This window comes from Xyrauchen texanus, chromosome 48 (assembly GCF_025860055.1).
Source record: "Xyrauchen texanus isolate HMW12.3.18 chromosome 48, RBS_HiC_50CHRs, whole genome shotgun sequence".
Lineage (NCBI taxonomy): Eukaryota > Metazoa > Chordata > Actinopteri > Cypriniformes > Catostomidae > Xyrauchen > Xyrauchen texanus.
The window spans coordinates 1,568,264-1,587,336 of record NC_068323.1 but is presented as its reverse complement, the minus strand read 5'-3'; the positions used below and the strand labels follow the sequence as shown (position 1 = coordinate 1,587,336).

Sequence of the window (19,073 nt, the reverse complement as noted above, 5' to 3'; positions counted from 1 at the left end):
GTGTGTGTGCGCGAGTGTGTGTACTGTATGTGTACTGTGTGTGCGAGGATGTGTACTGTGTGTGTGTGCGCGAGTGTGTGTACTGTATGTGTACTGTGTGTGCGAGTGTGTGTACTGTATGTGTACTGTGTGTGCACTGTATGTGTATTGTGTGTGCGAGTATGTGTACTGTGTGTGCGAGTGTGTGTACTGTATGTGTACTGTATGTGTGCTGTGTGTGCGAGTGTGTGTGCGAGTATGTGTACTGTGTGTGCGAGTGTGTGCGAGTGTGTGTACGAGTGTGTGTGCGTGTGTGTGTGCGTGTGTGTGTGTGTACTGTGTGTGCGAGTGTGTGTACTGTGTGTGCGGGAGTGTGTACTGTGTGTGCGAGGATGTGTACTGTGTGTGTGCGCGAGTGTGTGTACTGTATATGTGTACTGTGTGTGCGAGGATGTGTACTGTATGTGTACTGTGTGTGCGAGTGTGTGTACTGTATGTGTACTGTGTGTGCACTGTATGTGTATTGTGTGTGCGAGTATGTGTACTGTGTGTGCGAGTGTGTGTACTGTATGTGTACTGTATGTGTGCTGTGTGTGCGAGTGTGTGTGCGAGTATGTGTACTGTGTGTGCGAGTGTGTGTGCGTGTGTGTGTGCGTGTGTGTGTGTGTACTGTGTGTGCGAGTGTGTGTACTGTGTGTGCGGGAGTGTGTACTGTGTGTGCGAGGATGTGTACTGTGTGTGTGCGCGAGTGTGTGTACTGTATATGTGTACTGTATGTGTACTGTGTGTGCGAGGATGTGTACTGTGTGTGTGCGCGAGTGTGTGTACTGTATATGTGTACTGTATGTGTACTGTGTGTGCGAGGATGTGTACTGTGTGGGCATGTATGTGTACTGTATGTGTACTGTATGTGTACTGTGTGTGCGAGTATGTGTACTGTGTGTGCGAGTGTGTGTACTGTATGTGTACTGTATGTGTGCTGTGTGTGCGAGTGTGTGTGCGAGTATGTGTACTGTGTGTGCGAGTGTGTGCGAGTGTGTGTACGAGTGTGTGTGCGTGTGTGTGTGCGTGTGTGTGTGTGTACTGTGTGTGCGAGTGTGTGTACTGTGTGTGCGGGAGTGTGTACTGTGTGTGCGAGGATGTGTACTGTGTGTGTGCGCGCGAGTGTGTGTACTGTATATGTGTACTGTATGTGTACTGTATGTGTACTGTGTGTGCGAGGATGTGTACTGTGTGTGTGCGCGAGTGTGTGTACTGTATATGTGTACTGTATGTGTACTGTGTGTGCGAGGATGTGTACTGTGTGGGCATGTATGTGTACTGTATGTGTACTGTATGTGTACTGTGTGTGCGAGTGTGTGTACTGTATATGTGTACTGTATATGTGTACTGTGTGTGTACTGTGTGTGCGTACTGTGTGTGCGTACTGTGTGTGCGAGTGTGTGTACTGTGTGTGTACTGTATGTGTACTGTATGTGTACTGTGTGTGTACTGTTTGTGCGAGTGTGTGTGCGAGTGTGTGTACTGTATGTGTACTGTGTGTATTGTATGTGTACTGTGTGTACTGTATGTGTACTGTGTGTGTAAGTGTGTGTACTGTATGTGTACTGTGTGTACTGTGTGTGCGAGTGTGTGTACTGTATGTGTACTGTGTGTATTGTATGTGTACTGTGTGTACTGTATGTGTACTGTGTGTGTGAGTGTGTGTACTGTATGTGTACTGTGTGTGCGAGTGTGTGTACTGTATGTGTACTGTGTGTGCGAGTGTGTGTACTGTATGTGTACTGTATGTGTACTGTATGTGTACTGTGTGTGTACTGTGTGTGTACTGTGTGTGCGAGTGTGTGTACTGTGTGTGTACTGTGTGTGTACTGTATGTGCGAGTGTGTGTACTGTGTGTGTACTGTGTGTGTACTGTGTGTGTACTGTATGTGTACTGTATGTGCGAGTGTGTGTACTGTGTGTGCACTGTATGTGCGAGTGTGTGTACTGTGTGTGTACTGTGTGTGTACTGTATGTGTAGTGTGTATGTGCTGTGTGTGTACTGTGTGTACTGTATGTGCGAGTGTGTGTACTGTGTGTGCACTGTATGTGCTGAGTGTGTGTACTGTGATGTGAGTGTGTGTGCGAGTGTGTGTTCTGTGTGTCATGAGTGTGTGTACTGTGTGTGCGCGAGTGTGTGTACTGTGTGTGCTGTGAGTGTGTGTACTGTGTGTGCTTGAGTGTGTGTTCTGTGATGATGCGAGTGTGTGTACTGTGTGTGCTGAGTGTGTGTTCTGTGTGTGCGAGTGTGTGTGCATACTGTGTGTGTACTGTGTGTGTGCGAGTATGTGTGTGCGAGTATGTGTACTGTGTGTGCGTACTGTGTGTGCGAGTGTGTGTACTGTGTGTGTACTGTGTGTGCGAGTATGTGTGCATACTGTGTGTGTACGATTATGTGTGTGTACTGTGTGTGTGCGAGTATGTGTGTGCGAGTATGTGTGTGTACTGTGTGTGCGTACTGTGTGTACTGTGTGTGCGTACTGTGTGTGCGAGTGTGTGTACTGTGTGTGTACTGTATGTGTACTGTATGTGTACTGTGTGTGTACTGTTTGTGCGAGTGTGTGTACTGTGTGTGCGAGTGTGTGTACTGTATGTGTACTGTGTGTACTGTATGTGTACTGTGTGTGTGAGTGTGTGTACTGTATGTGTACTGTGTGTACTGTGTGTGCGAGTGTGTGTTCTGTATGTGTACTGTGTGTGCGAGTGTGTGTACTGTATGTGTACTGTGTGTATTGTATGTGTACTGTGTGTACTGTATGTGTACTGTGTGTGTGAGTGTGTGTACTGTATGTGTACTGTGTGTACTGTGTGTGCGAGTGTGTGTACTGTATGTGTACTGTGTGTGCGAGTGTGTGTACTGTATGTGTACTGTGTGTGCGAGTGTGTGTACTGTATGTGTACTGTGTGTGCGAGTGTGTGTACTGTATGTGTACTGTATGTGTACTGTGTGTGTACTGTATGTGCGAGTGTGTGTACTGTGTGTGTACTGTATGTGTACTGTATGTGCGAGTGTGTGTACTGTGTGTGTACTGTGTGTGTACTGTGTGTGCACTGTGTGTGTACTGTATGTGCGAGTGTGTGTACTGTGTGTGCACTGTATGTGCGAGTGTGTGTACTGTGTGTGTACTGTGTGTGCACTGTATGTGCGAGTGTGTGTACTGTGTGTGTACTGTGTGTGTACTGTATGTGCGAGTGTGTACTGTGTGTGCACTGTATGTGCGAGTGTGTGTACTGTGTGTGTACTGTGTGTGTACTGTATGTGCGAGTGTGTGTACTGTATGTGCGAGTGTGTGTACTGTGTGTGTACTGTATGTGCGAGTGTGTGTACTGTGTGTGCACTGTATGTGCGAGTGTGTGTACTGTGTGTGTACTGTATGTGCGAGTGTGTGTACTGTGTGTGCACTGTATGTGCGAGTATGTGTACTGTGTGTATTGTATGTGTACTGTGTGTACTGTATGTGTACTGTGTGTGCGAGTGTGTGTACTGTATGTGTACTGTGTGTGCGAGTGTGTGTACTGTATGTGTACTGTATGTGTACTGTGTGTGTACTGTATGTGTACTGTGTGTGCGAGTGTGTGTACTGTATGTGTACTGTGTGTGCGAGTGTGTGTACTGTATGTGTACTGTATGTGTACTGTGTGTGTACTGTATGTGCGAGTGTGTGTACTGTGTGTGTACTGTGTGTGTACTGTATGTGCGAGTGTGTGTACTGTGTGTGTACTGTGTGTGTACTGTGTGTGCACTGTGTGTGTACTGTATGTGCGAGTGTGTGTACTGTGTGTGCACTGTATGTGCGAGTGTGTGTACTGTGTGTGTACTGTGTGTGCACTGTATGTGCGAGTGTGTGTACTGTGTGTGTACTGTGTGTGCACTGTATGTGCGAGTGTGTGTACTGTGTGTGCACTGTATGTGCGAGTGTGTGTACTGTGTGTGTACTGTGTGTGTACTGTATGTGCGAGTGTGTGTACTGTATGTGCGAGTGTGTGTACTGTGTGTGTACTGTATGTGCGAGTGTGTGTACTGTGTGTGTACTGTATGTGCGAGTGTGTGTACTGTGTGTGCACTGTATGTGCGAGTGTGTGTACTGTGTGTGTACTGTATGTGCGAGTGTGTGTACTGTGTGTGCACTGTATGTGCGAGTGTGTGTACTGTGTGTGTACTGTATGTGCGAGTGTGTGTACTGTATGTGCGAGTGTGTGTACTGTATGTGCGAGTGTGTGTACTGTGTGTGTACTGTATGTGCGAGTGTGTGTACTGTGTGTGCACTGTATGTGCGAGTGTGTGTACTGTGTGTGTACTGTATGTGCGAGTGTGTGTACTGTATGTGCGAGTGTGTGAACTGTGTGTGTACTGTATGTGCGAGTGTGTGTACTGTGTGTGCACTGTATGTGCGAGTGTGTGTACTGTGTGTGTACTGTATGTGCGAGTGTGTGTACTGTGTGTGCACTGTATGTGCGAGTGTGTGTACTGTGTGTGCGAGTGTGTGTGCGAGTGTGTGTTCTGTGTGTGCGAGTGTGTGTACTGTGTGTGCGAGTGTGTGTACTGTGTGTGCGAGTGTGTGTACTGTGTGTGCGCGAGTGTGTGTTCTGTGTGTGCGAGTGTGTGTACTGTGTGTGCGAGTGTGTGTTCTGTGTGTGCGAGTGTGTGTGCATACTGTGTGTGTACTGTGTGTGTGCGAGTATGTGTGTGCGAGTATGTGTACTGTGTGTGCATACTGTGTGTGCGTACTGTGTGCGAGTGTGTGTACTGTGTGTGCGAGTATGTGTGCATACTGTGTGTGTACGATTATGTGTGTGTACTGTGTGTGTGCGAGTATGTGTGTGCGAGTATGTGTGTGTACTGTGTGTGCGTACTGTGTGTACTGTGTGTGCGTACTGTGTGTGCGAGTGTGTGTACTGTGTGTGTACTGTATGTGTACTGTATGTGTACTGTGTGTGTACTGTTTGTGCGAGTGTGTGTACTGTGTGTGCGAGTGTGTGTACTGTATGTGTACTGTGTGTATTGTATGTGTACTGTGTGTACTGTATGTGTACTGTGTGTGTGAGTGTGTGTACTGTATGTGTACTGTGTGTACTGTGTGTGCGAGTGTGTGTTCTGTATGTGTACTGTGTGTACTGTGTGTGCGAGTGTGTGTTCTGTATGTGTACTGTGTGTACTGTGTGTGCGAGTGTGTGTACTGTATGTGTACTGTGTGTATTGTATGTGTACTGTGTGTACTGTATGTGTACTGTGTGTGTGAGTGTGTGTACTGTATGTGTACTGTGTGTACTGTGTGTGCGAGTGTGTGTACTGTATGTGTACTGTGTGTATTGTATGTGTACTGTGTGTACTGTATGTGTACTGTGTGTGTGAGTGTGTGTACTGTATGTGTACTGTGTGTACTGTGTGTGCGAGTGTGTGTTCTGTATGTGTACTGTGTGTACTGTGTGTGCGAGTGTGTGTACTGTATGTGTACTGTGTGTATTGTATGTGTACTGTATGTGTACTGTGTGTACTGTATGTGTACTGTGTGTGTGAGTGTGTGTACTGTATGTGTACTGTGTGTACTGTGTGTGCGAGTGTGTGTACTGTATGTGTACTGTGTGTGCGAGTGTGTGTACTGTATGTGTACTGTGTGTGTGAGTGTGTGTACTGTATGTGTACTGTGTGTACTGTGTGTGCGAGTGTGTGTACTGTATGTGTACTGTGTGTATTGTATGTGTACTGTGTGTACTGTATGTGTACTGTGTGTGTGAGTGTGTGTACTGTATGTGTACTGTGTGTGCGAGTGTGTGTACTGTATGTGTACTGTGTGTGCGAGTGTGTGTACTGTATGTGTACTGTATGTGTACTGTGTGTGTACTGTATGTGCGAGTGTGTGTACTGTGTGTATTGCTGTGTGTGTGTGTACTGTATGTGCAGGTGTGTGTACTGTGTGTGTACTGTGTGTGTACTGTGTGTGCACTGTGTGTGTACTGTATGTGCGAGTGTGTGTACTGTGTGTGCACTGTATGTGCGAGTGTGTGTACTGTGTGTGTACTCTGTGTGCACTGTATGTGCGAGTGTGTGTACTGTGTGTGTACTGTATGTGCGAGTGTGTGTACTGTGTGTGTACTGTATGTGCGATTGTGTGTACTGTGTGTGTACTGTATGTGCGAGTGTGTGTACTGTGTGTGTACTGTATGTGCGAGTGTGTGTACTGTGTGTGTACTGTGTGTGTACTGTGTGTGCACTGTGTGTGCACTGTGTGTGCGAGTGTGTGCACTGTGTGTGCGAGTGTGTGTACTGTGTGTGCGAGTGTGTGTACTGTGTGTGTACTGTATGTGCGAGTGTGTGTACTGTGTGTGTACTGTATGTGCGAGTGTGTGTACTGTGTGTGTACTGTGTGTGTACTGTGTGTGCACTGTGTGTGCACTGTGTGTGCGAGTGTGTGCACTGTGTGTGCGAGTGTGTGTACTGTATGTGTACTGTATGTGTACTGTATGTGTACTGTATGTGTACTGTCATCTTACTCAGATCATTCATTATGAGTTATCTTAAACTTGCATTTGGGTAATTTAACACTTTCATGTCCGTTAACTGAGTTATGCATTTCATTCGTCTTAATCAATCTGATACGTGACTTTATGGTAGGAAATACATCAGAGACGATGGAGTGAACCGAATATTTCGGCTGCATTGTTGTGTTGTTAATTTCATACTGTCATTTAGAGTAAAAATGAGATTTGAGTGTCACCGTGTCAGTTGTAAATGCCATACGTCTCTAGTGTGATAAGAAATGTTTGAAGTCACTTATGTTTACAGCCAGTCATTAAGTGATACATGCACTGATAATGTAATGTACTGAGCATTTGTTATACCTTTATGCCTTTATTAGTTTCATTCGGAGTAAATACGACGACAAGGAAGCCATCACTTTTTATACATGTGTACAGTGTTGTGTGTGTGTGTGTGTGTGTGTGTGTGTGTGTGTGTGTGTGTGTGAGTATGTGTACTGTGTGTGTACTGTATGTGAAAGTATGTACACCGTGCTTGAATGGTTTTGTGGACCCAGACAGACCGAAACAGCCGCTCTGGCAAACAGCACGCCTTGTTTCTCATTCATCTTTGATATAAAGCATTTTATCTACTGATTCCATTTATATTTAGTCTTTTCCCTCCAAAATGTTTGTTTTTAGCGGCAAGAAAAGCGATTCGCTGTCAACAGCAATGGAATGGCTTCCGTGAATGTCATTTATAATCGTTACTAGGCAACCAGTAGTGGGAACGCCCACTAGCGACTTCACCGCCAGCCAATCATTTACATCAGAGCGTAAACTAACAAATAACTTAGAATTAGCAACTCCGCGGCTAAAATATCAGCAGTGTGGAAATATTTTAAACATGAAAGCGAAAACTGTGCAACATCCGCAATCGGATTGTTTTGTGAGGCGGTAATAATAGAGATGCGTTCAATACGACCAATTTGATAGAACATCTTATAATGAAGCATGCGACGGCGAGTTCAGTCAGACACATACAGCTGCTGCCGAAGCAACAAACACTGGACAAAACTTTTAAAAGGAAGGAAAAATATCCTCGAGAGAGCGAAAAAGCCAAAAAGATGACAGAGAAAGTGTTTGAGTTCACATCTCTGCGGTGGAGAATGCGGGTTTTCCCGCCTCACCAGATCTGTACAGTGAGGTTCATCACAACACACGAGATGATTGAAATGTGACTGTTGTTAGTTTTACAGCAGATATTTGGATGTCATTGATCACCTCACTGCACACGGGATTGATTAATCCTGTAATATTAAACCAGTTTCATGTAAAACACGTCACAAATAAACAAGTACATGTGATTTTACTTTCGTTTTATTCAATTCATGATTGTTGATCTCGGGTCTGTTCAAGTGTATCTGAATTAATGTTTTGTTGTGATTATTCAAGTCGAGCTGTTTGATTATATTCATCCATACAGAACTCGCTGGATTTATCCTGAATATTAAAGTTAAATAAACTATTACACGTTCAAAGTAGAAGTTGATTTTATCTGTGAGTTTATAAACATGCTGCACTAAGTTAAATGCATTCATCTTTTAGTTCATTTGTTTACTTAGTTATTTTGTAAACAAACAAATAAACAGTCTGCAGCTCCATTATGGAGGCAGATACAAGTATCGGATCGGGACTCGGTATCGGCAGATATTTAATAAAGCTGATCGGGACGTCTCTAGAATGGACAGATTAAATGAGACTATAACACACTAAAACAATCATATTCAATAATCACAAACATCCTGTTATTGCTGCTGACAGTAAACAGATGTTATTTGGACACATTTGATCATTTGTGAGTTTCTACAGACAGACAGAGAGATGATGTTCACACAGAAGTTCATGATCGTCATCGATTATTAATATTCATCACAGATTATTAAATACACAAACTTTCTCAAATTCAACAAAATCTTCAAACATGGAATATTTTTATGATCTCTTTTCAAAAGATTTATTTGCACAATAAAGTTCATTATTTTTCCTCTTTGCTGTGTCTGTTGTAGATAAAACTTACCTTTTAGATTTCTTAGTTCAGAGAGCTTGCAGCAATGGAAAATGGAAATTTTTACAGCAGCGATTGTACATCTTAACAGCAGAAGCCTTGATCTTGTGGCGATACCAAAAAATCCCAATCACCACGAGCAGCAGTGTAACAATTATTCCTGCTATAGCACCTGGAGACGGACGCGGATCTGGAACAACTGGAGATCGTTCTGTTGTAATGAGAAAGACAGACGGTCATTAGTGTCACTGAATCTGATCCATGAATCATCAGAACTAGAAACATTTGTCTGCTCGTATCATAAACACCAAACCAACATCTGTTTTAAGTATTAAATATAAAAATCAATTCAATAATGTAAAGATGAATTAATATGATCCCGCTATAGTTTAATACAGAAGTGAAATATGGACAGATTATAGATTATATCCACTTGTAATCTTCTGAAAACACCTGAAACGATCAGAACTGAATCCAGAGATCATCGACCTTCATCAAACTCTGGAAACTTGACCAGCCCTTTACAAACACAAACATCAAACTCACTCGTCTCATGTTTCATTACCTCAATGTTCAGAAACAATTCAGTCGAAAACATCTGAATGTCTGAAAATAAAAGAGCGGTTCATGCAAGAAGACGTCCAGTACCGGTCAATCCGTTCAATCTGAAACTCCTTCACAGGATTGAGCGAAACTCACATTACAGACCATGTTTAGTCCAGATTGCTGTTAGTGTTCTTCTATCAGATATTAGCTTTTAGGGTTCATTTACTTTTTCTCAGGGGTGAGAAGTCGTCCATGTTCTCCAATAGAGCTTCAACTAATGATTATTTGATAATGGATGAATCTTATGATTATTAAAATGAATATTCTGGATTATTGCAGCGATCAATCATGAGCTCTTCAGCGATTATTCAACTTGTGCCGACATTAAAGGTTTTATTAAACGTAAAATGTCATTATGGATGTTTGATGTTCAGTTTCATGATGGTGGAGCTGAACTGTAAATGTCTTCCTGTGTGACGGATAATACGAGGATGATTGTTCATGTTTTACATAAATCATGCCATTATTACTGGCTCTTCATCATCTCCATTAATCCTTAAATTATACAGTTTACTGCTGTTTGTTCAACTGAATCTGATTTATTTTCTTTTAATGAAATCAATAAAATCTTTCTATTAAACTGATTGATTTTCTGGCTTGTTTTCACATCAACAGACAACGTGAAATACAGAATATGAATATTAAAGTGGTGAGTTACTCACCACTAACAGTAACTCTGAACATCTTTGGTTTGGTCTGTGATGCGATGATCTCTAGTTTATAAAGTCCAGAACGTTCAGTTGTGACGTCACTGATGATGAGAGATCCAGTTTTACTGTTCATAAACAGTCTGTCTCTGAATCTCACATCATCATCATTGAATACTGTAATGTAGTTGTTTCCAGTCCCTATAGTGACTCGTGCTATACGAGTTTCTTCTGGTGTAAAATAACTCCACTGCAGCACATCAACCGTCTGTAATCCAGTAGCATCAGTCTGTAGAGTGACAGAATCTCCCTTTATTACAGACTTTGTCTCAACATCAGACACACCTGCAGAACAAACACAAACAGTTCAAACACACGTGTAAAAACATCAGTTGAATCTGTTCATCTGATCTAAAGACATTAAGAGTTTTACACATTTACCTGAAATAAAATACCAGTTCAAATGTTCTTAAACTCATAATATCTAAAGTCATTTTTTATGATTTGAAACCTGCTTTAAATGCAACATCATCAGTTATGACACAAATCAATCCGCACGTGTTGTTTGTCATTAATAGTGTTTTTCAGGCTTGTTTCCCCATAAGAGCCGACCGTTGCCTCTCTCACACATTAATGTTCAGTTGCACTCACGGTTATTTTAACAACGCTGAACTGAAGTGAGACACACAGCGAGCAGCAGTATGGATGAACACCAGCATCTTTCTCTAAAAACACTCGGCAGACAATAAGAAACTAAATAAACCATCTGACGTGTCCGACAGTCTGACTCGGACAAACTACATCAGCCTTTAATATCAAAGACCCATGAATCACTTGTGTTTGTCCGTCCACTAAAGTCTTCTTTACAGTTTCCACTTTAACATTCAGTGTGAAAATATACCAGATTATTCCAGACAATTAATCCCACAATTATTACAGAAGTAAGTTTGATCTACTCACGATAGACAGTAACTCTGAAGTTCTTGTATGAACTCCCACGAATGTTCACTAGTGAATAAGGTCCAGAGTCTTCGGTTCTGATGTTTGTGATGTTGAGAGATCCGATCTGATCCACCTTCAGTCTGTTCCTGAATCTTCCATCATCATTCCCAGCTACTGAGATCTCATTATATTCTCTGTCAATCTTTGCTATGAAATCACTTTGACCATTAAACGTCCACAGCAGCGTCTCGTTTCCATGAATCTGAGTAACATCAATCTGTAGAGTGACAGAATCTCCCTCCATCACTGACATCATCACTTCATCTGTTTCAGCACTGAACACACCTGCAGAACAAACACAAACACATTATAAAGAAAGATAGAAATGACCGAATATAAAACAGCAATGTGAACTATTATTCTGTATAATTCCAGCAGTTTCTCCACTAATATTGATCATTTCCACTCATATTACTGTTGTGATAAAGTATTTGAATACAGCTGCATACTGTGTTTAATAGTGATCTAGGGGCTGTTCACACCGCACACATTCATGTACAAAAGGAAACACTAGACACAGATATAACACAACACAGATGTCTGCTTTATACAATAACCTGAAAAACAGTGACACAAACATGTCCGAATGAAATACTGTATCTGTATAATTCAACAGAATTATAATAAACTGTAAGAATGATGAAATAAAATAATAATCACAAATGCGCAGTTTATATTGAAAGTGAAAGTGTTGAAGAAACAGAAAGGAATTTGACTCACCCTCCACGAGTAATAAGAGTAAGAACGATAAATAATGATTCTTCATATTGATGGAGAGTTTATGATTAATCTGTTTCTCTGTAAATGTTTCTGACCCGCACACACATCCACTGACTGTTGATTCAATAAACAGCAGATTGCGTCACTTCCTTTCTTCTTATTTACCGTTTAAATGCCGGTTTCAGACTTCAGTGGCGCATTACCGCCATCTACTGTATTGCAGCACTGACCAGATTAAACTTTATTATTATTAAATCATAATTTATATCAAATAAAATAAACATAATGAACATTATAGAGAACTTTCATATTATTTGGAGAAGTTCAATCACATTGAGGACACATAAATATGTTTTTAATTTCATAGACCTGTAATTATCAGGGATTTCTCCTGGATAAACACATTATATAAAGTTTATGAAGATGCATATAAAGTAAGGATATGCAGCACCAAAATCAAATTAATGTACATGAAGATTATTGACTACTTTTTTAGTAAAAAAAAAAACTTGTTTTTAAATCACTATCAACTGTTATTGTATTGAAATCAGCGAACAGATTCAACATTATGTTCCTGCAATACCGGAGGTTGCCGTTTCAGGACCCAAGTTTTGGAGGACCGAAAAAGTGCAACCAAGGCAGTATTTCCACCAAATACTTATAGTTTTAAAGGTTTATTACACCCAAATAATACTTTCTTTGTTGCAATTCAACTTGGTTGCTAAGAGCTGCATGTTGAGCAATGTGTGTGACTAATTAGCATAATTAACTCATCAAATAAAATAAAGAACCACATATTTTAAAGTACAGAGGCAAGACACAAGGATCACTCTGGGGGCAGATTCAAGATTGTGTATATTTTATAAAATAATAAACAATAACAATTGAACACACACACACACACACACACATTGGTTCATCAGCTGCCACATGGACAGAACTTCTGTCTTCACCGAGAGTAAGAGTAAGAGAGCAAAGTGAATGAAATAAGGAACATATATTTGAACATTTGTAATTATAATTTTAAATTTCATATTTTAAAGAACTTATCCATTTCCTTTCATACCTTCATGAATTCACCATCATCATCAATGTGACCCAGGATGTATGTATAGCATTTGTCACCAAACATTTTACATATTCCTCCTCCATCTTTAGCCAAGAGTTAATCCAAACATTTAATACCTCTTGGCTGTCCAACACTGTAAATATACTTCAGGGTCACTTGAGGCATCACCTTCTATGTACCTTCGTTTCCAGGTGTTTACCTATACCTGCATGTACCCGTACGTAGAAACATCTTCCTTTAACATTACCACAAAACATAAACCATCATACACACTTGTGACTCCTTGCTGTTGTGTTGACGCTGAACGGGCATAGGCAAGCACGACCACCTGCCATATGCAGAGTGTCAGTAGGAATGTCTTCATGTTGACTGTTCCGGGTCCCTCCTCAGGTCCTCCTAATTCACAGATTCCCGGTTGGGCACTGGCGCTGCGTGTTCAGCTCCTCCAGTGCTTTCACCATTCACCTTGAATCATTAAGGCCCTCCTCTGGAGCAAGCTTCACGTGGCTTGCGTGGATCCACTGTGGTTGAAGATCAGTCAGCACCTCCGTTCCGGTCACCGACAGTACAGTAGTTGGGCCCACTTTGGTTCACCTAACTTCGTTGGTTTCAGACACTTCACCAGAACCTGCTGATTTGGAACAAATGAGTAGGGCTTTCTGCAGGCAGAGGGAGAGAGATATCATCATTTATGTCATTTAATATTTAATGAGGGAATCCACATATTCTGCAATCACCACCTCCTTGTCACCTGTGGAGAGAAAGCTAGCGCGGCCTTTGATCCCAAGGGGTCGGGAAAGGCTTACCCATTAGTATTTCAAATGGAGAGATTAACAACAGAGGATGGTGACATTCTGAGCTCAGTCAGCCGAATCTCTGTATTATTTATTTTGCCAAATTTTCACCATTTTATAATTTTACCTCACACACAGGAAAGCTTCTGTCCGTTTAGAATTGCAGTTCCAAGTGTGGTAATGAGTTGTGCTTCGTAGGCTTGTGTCTGTTGTTCTGTGCGCATATTAGACATAAGACATACATTTTACTGCATTTTGTACCCCATTTATGCAATAAGTTTGATTTCACTTAATTTGAGGCCCAATGTTGTCAGATTCAGATGGATTTGCCCATAACAATTTAATGTCATTGTCTTTTACCAGTGTTGATTGTATTATGGAAAGAGTCTCTTCAGCTTGATTCAGCTCTGGGCTTACCATAACTTCCCTTGCAGCCCACTTTGCTACCTCATCAGCATACTTCGAGTCTGTGTATATACCTATTGATTTAACTTTAGCCAAATGGCATGCTCTGATCAACGCAAACAACTCAGCATCTTGTGCAGATTTATATGGGAGCGAATAAGCTTCAATAATTCGATTCGGAAGTTCCATTTCAGTTTACCCAAACCAGTATATGGAATCATTTGGCTTGGAACAGGACCCATCAACGTACCAATGGTTCCCCTCCTCCAGGGCGGATGATGAAACATCCGGCCTGCATAAAGTACATGTTTTTAGGCGATTGAAGCAATCATGTGTGTCGTTGGAAAATTCACCTTTAGTTAGTAATTTGTAATGATAAAGTCGTGACATGTACATCGGAGGTTGGTTTAATGGTCAGATTAGCAGTAACCAATAAAATAACTTCATACCCCGATCAATGTTGTGCTGTCATGTGGTAATGTTGTGCATGATTGTTCCTACCTGGTGAGAGGTGAGCACAACTAATGGATGTGAGAGAACAATACGTTATGCATGTTGTACCATCAACGCTTCAGCAGTCACTGCTCACAAACATGCAGGGAGGCCTTTGACGACTGCCTCTAACATTTTTGACAAGTACGCCACTGGTCTATATGTTCCGCCATGGGACTGAGCGAGGATCGCTGCTGCTGTACCTGTCACCTCGTGCACGTACAGATGAAAGGGTTCATCATGATTTGGTAGTAATGTCCATTTCAGCAGTCCACTTGATAGGTTGCTCAGTGCTATAACGAGCAGTTTGGCACCCATGCTCGACAATAGTTCACTAAGCCCAATAGGCTTTGCATTTGAGCCTTTGTTTTAGTGTGTTGGAAGGTATTAATCATCTTCCCTCTGTCTGTGGAGAGACGTACTGTTCCTTTCTGTAGTTCATGACCCAGATTGATGGTTCAGTTTCACCCATTGCATCTTTTCTTTTGATGTCTTGAAGCCAGCCTTCACTAATATATTGCACACTGTAGTTGAAGCAGTTGTGCATGACTTGATGTCCGGGCCGGAAAGCAGAATGTCGTCAGTATATTGCAATAGACAGGTGGCAGCTTGGTGTCCTTCAAAGTAGCACTACAGCAGAGAACACAGCAGGCGAGTCTCTGAATTCCTGGGGCATTCTGTTACTATTGGCCTCCATATGTGAATGCGAACAGCGGCTGTGTAATTGGCATAACTGACACTGGATTAACACAAATTAATAATAGTAAAATGAGTGTGGTCTGCTGGAATTTAGTTAATAGTAGTGCACACATCCGGCACCAATGGTGACAATGTCATTAATTTTCAACTCTTGTGTTAATCGCCATGTATTATTAATTGGTGATTTATATGATGTGAATGTGTTTCAAAATACCTTGTTACAGGCATTGCTATATTATTGGTCCAATGCCTTGTTCTTTTCTTTGAAAAGTGGATACTGTTTGCAGTAGGCTATACTGGTAAGTTAAAGAGAGTTTGGCAACATATGGTCTTACATCAATAAGGCCCGCCTCATCTTTGTGGGCGGCCCATAGTGCTGGGTCGACGTTGAGCATTTCCTGTTTCGCAGCAGAAGTGTTGTCAAACATTGAGCTGCAAACATCTCCGTAATGTCCTGTATATACAGACTGAAAATATACTGAGGGAAACAGCAATAGTAATGAGTTAGAATCAAAAGTTTTTTTTTACATTTTATGCATCGGATTACAGACGAGTCAGGCAAAATCATGCATTTTAAACATGTTTGCGTTATCTGGAGATGTTACGAGTAATTTTGTTGTCATATTACACTTCACAGGAATGCCATTCATTCCCACAGAGTTCAGAGTGCGTCCTGTAATAGAGCCCTCATAGCAATGCGCCGTTAATGAACTTTAAAATGTGCCAGTTTCGATGATAAAGGTATGCGGTTTTATATAGTAATTCTTTGCATTTAGTCAGCGTCTCTGACAATGTTATTGAAACGATTTTATATCCGTCTGGGCACTTGATTAAAGGAAATGCAGCTGTTGTATCTTTGCTCGTATTTTTCTTTAAATCTGAATCAAATACGTCCGCGGCTCCAGCGAATGAGTTACCCTTAAATTGTGTTAAATCGGGATACAACAGTGCGCATGGTGTCTTTGGGGAGCTAGGGGTTAAAGCTTTGTGCACAACAATATCATATTTAGGCGGCTTGTTCTGAAACAGAGACCGCTGCGTGCATTTGATTAGTCTCTTTAGTTCAGGACCTTTATCCCAGAATAGTTTTATTTTCTTCCACACATCGCATGACTCTTTTATGTATTTATAATCCCACCGAGGGTCCTTTCACCCTTTTAACCATTTACTCATGAATTGATCTAAGTTTTTTCTCCTTTCTCTGACCACCCAGCCACATTGCTGATATATGGCTCAGTATTATAATCTTATTTATTGCAAAACATCCATTATTTTGGATTTTACTTCGATAACGGGTGACTTATTTCCTGTCCCATAATGTCACCCTTTTAATAATAATAATAATACAAACAATTTCCCGATTGACACGGTTCATGCAGAACAATAATGCAGATCAAATTCCCTCCGTCTTTTCCTTAGGACAATTACCGTCCTCTTCCTATTCATACCAGAATAAGGATATCCTTAAAACTGCTGCGGTCGTGCGGTTTTCCCTATATTATAATAGAGCAAAACCCTCCTTCCTATTTCATAATAGGGCAATATCTCTTAGAAGAGGCCCCCCGAGCAGAGTTATTAACGGAGTTAATATAGAGCCAAATTAAACTAAGTTTTATTCAATCTCTCATCAGACAGGAATACCTGATACTTAAATCAGTCTTACCTGTCTGGAGAAATCCCGGACGAGCCCCCAAACTGTTAGATAATTTTGTCATCCAATGTATTTAATTTATTTTGTTGATCTGCAATCCCCGTCTCGATACGGCTCAGCTGAGGGAAGAAAGAAATGACACCGATACTCAATGGTATCAAAATCTCTCTTCAACGTTTATTGTCTCAGCATTCTGTTATATTGTCCAGAAAAACCACATTCCACTGGACCCTCATCAATGAAATAGTTCTTTACCTTATATGGGGGTGACATACGTAAAATGGTGATCTGGCGCATGCGTTAGCTGCGACGGCACTGTCGGTGCGTTTGTCTGTATGTGTTGTTTGAGTTTATTATTATTTTTTTGTTAATTCTGAGAGTGTACTACGGCAAAAACATCATGGGAAATTGGTTTTGGACTATCCTTATAATTATATGGATTGTAACTGACTCCATGGTATGGACTATTCAATTAGATGATATCGGAGCAGGGAATGGACTCACCTATTCCCGGGATGAACTTCTATCTCTGCGCAATTCTATCCACTGCCAACTGTTTCCATCTACGATCATGCCCCCTGAGCTAATTTCAACATCAAGCTTAAAGAGGAAAAGAGGAAGGCGAGGAGGGGTGCGGTGCAGACTTAGAAGCCGTCCTTTTAAACCTCCGCTACCTTCATTAATTCTCTCAAATGTTCGTTCATTGAGAAATAAAATGGACTTGTTGCATGCTAAATGTCTCATGGATGCATCGTTCAGGGAGGCATGTGTTTTTGCTTTGACTGAGTCTTGGCTAGATGAGTCTGTCCCGGACACCGAGGTTAGCCTGGATGGCTTTGAGATCTTTCGGGCGGACAGAAACAGTAACACTGGGAAAGAGCGTGGAGGGGGGGTGTGTATGTACATCAACTCGCGCTGGTGTACTAACATCAAAGTACACGAGAAGATCTGTAATCCAAACCTGGAGCTGCTCACCCTGTCCGCTCGTGCTTTCTATCTCCCTAGGGAATTTCCGACTGTTGTGCTTAGTTGTGTATATGTTCCACCAAGCGCTAATGTCAAGGCAGCGGCTGAGCAGATAGCGCAAAATACACAGGCTATGCTCAGCAAATACCCGGATGCTCCAGTGCTACTTCTTGGTGACTTTAACAGCTGTCGGCTTGACTACTCAGCCTTCAATCAACATGTGGATGTACAAACGAGATTCAATAAAACTATAGATTTGTGTTACAGTAACATTCCGGAAGCCTTTAAAGCATGAGCTCTCCCACCGCTAGGGTTAGCGGATCACAATGTTATTCATTTACTTCCTGTTTACAAACAACGGCTGAAACAACGCAAACCGGTAATACGCAGCATCCCCCAGTGGTCGGAAGATGCTATTGCATGCCTTCAAGGCTGTTTTGCATGTACAGACTGGGAAGTCTTTGAGGGAGACCTGGATGAACAGGTTTCAGTTATTACAGATTACATCAAATTCTGTATGGATCTTTGTATACCGGTAAAGACTATCAGAGCATATTCCAACTCAAAACCATGGATTAATCCACAGATAAAATATATTTTCAAGAAGAGTATCCTTGTAGAGTATAACTTGGCTTTAGGCAAAAGGACTCCGCTGGTCTCAAAAAAATAAATCAGGATATCAAAAATGAGATCTTTAAAGCGAAAAATAATTATAAAAACAAATTGGAGCAGGACTTTGCAAATATGAACACCAAGCAGGCATTCCAGCGTGTTAGGACTCTTACTGGACAAGCCTTTAAACAGACTACTTGTGCATCAGATCCCACCACCTTTGCAAGTAATCTTAATAAGTTTGATGCCCGTTTTGACACATCTGACTTTTCAGCAGAGTGTGATAGCCTTTTGGATTCTTTGCCCCTTCAAGAGTTGAACTATGAGTCCCTTCTAACCAGGCAGGATGTCTATTCCCAGCTCATTAAGTGCAAACCGAATAAGGCTCCTGGGCCGGATGGTATTCAGGGCGGGTCTTGAAAAGCTGTGCCCTGGAATTAACCCCTATTCTCCATTCACTCTTCCTCCGTTCACTCTGTACTTCAACAATACCTGTCAAATGGAAATCATCAATTGTTATTCCTGTTCCAAAAACACGCATCAATCTGAGTTAAATCACTACAGGCCTGTATCATTAACCTCTATTATAATGAAATGTTTTGAGAAAATCATCAAAAACATTATGCTTCCATATGTTATACCATCTCTAGATTGTTTACAATTTGCATATAAGCAGAAGAGAGGCACAGATGATGCAGTGGCCTGTCTCTTACATTGTCTACTTCAACACCTGGACATTTCGGGGAATTATGCCAGACTTCTCTTTATTGACTTTAGTTCCGCTTTTAATTCGATTCAGCGTCACCAGGTGATAAAGAAACTACAGAGAATGCAAGTCCCACCATCCCTAATATATTGGATCCAT

The 19,073-nt window shown here is 41.6% G+C and overlaps 3 protein-coding genes across 3 annotated transcripts in view; 1 reads left to right on the top strand and 2 right to left on the bottom strand.

Annotated features, from left to right (window-relative positions):
- LOC127639809 (uncharacterized) overlaps positions 1-11,658 on the bottom strand; it is a 33,549-nt gene extending 21,891 nt beyond the window's left edge. The window contains exons 1-4 of the mRNA XM_052122059.1: positions 11,521-11,658; positions 10,759-11,085; positions 9,814-10,143; positions 8,558-8,756 (exon numbers count right to left, since the gene is read on the bottom strand). Coding sequence (XP_051978019.1) covers positions 8,575-8,756; positions 9,814-10,143; positions 10,759-11,085; positions 11,521-11,566 — 885 coding nt within the window. The 5' untranslated portion in view covers positions 11,567-11,658 and the 3' untranslated portion in view covers positions 8,558-8,574. The remainder of the gene's footprint in view (positions 1-8,557; positions 8,757-9,813; positions 10,144-10,758; positions 11,086-11,520) is intronic.
- The window catches only part of LOC127639803 (hepatocyte cell adhesion molecule-like), a 328,338-nt gene that overhangs the window by 193,105 nt on the left and 116,160 nt on the right, over positions 1-19,073 (bottom strand). The window lies entirely within an intron of this gene.
- Positions 1-19,073, top strand: part of LOC127639806 (SLAM family member 9-like) — a 156,041-nt gene that overhangs the window by 96,125 nt on the left and 40,843 nt on the right. The gene's annotated exons all lie outside the window — the stretch shown is intronic.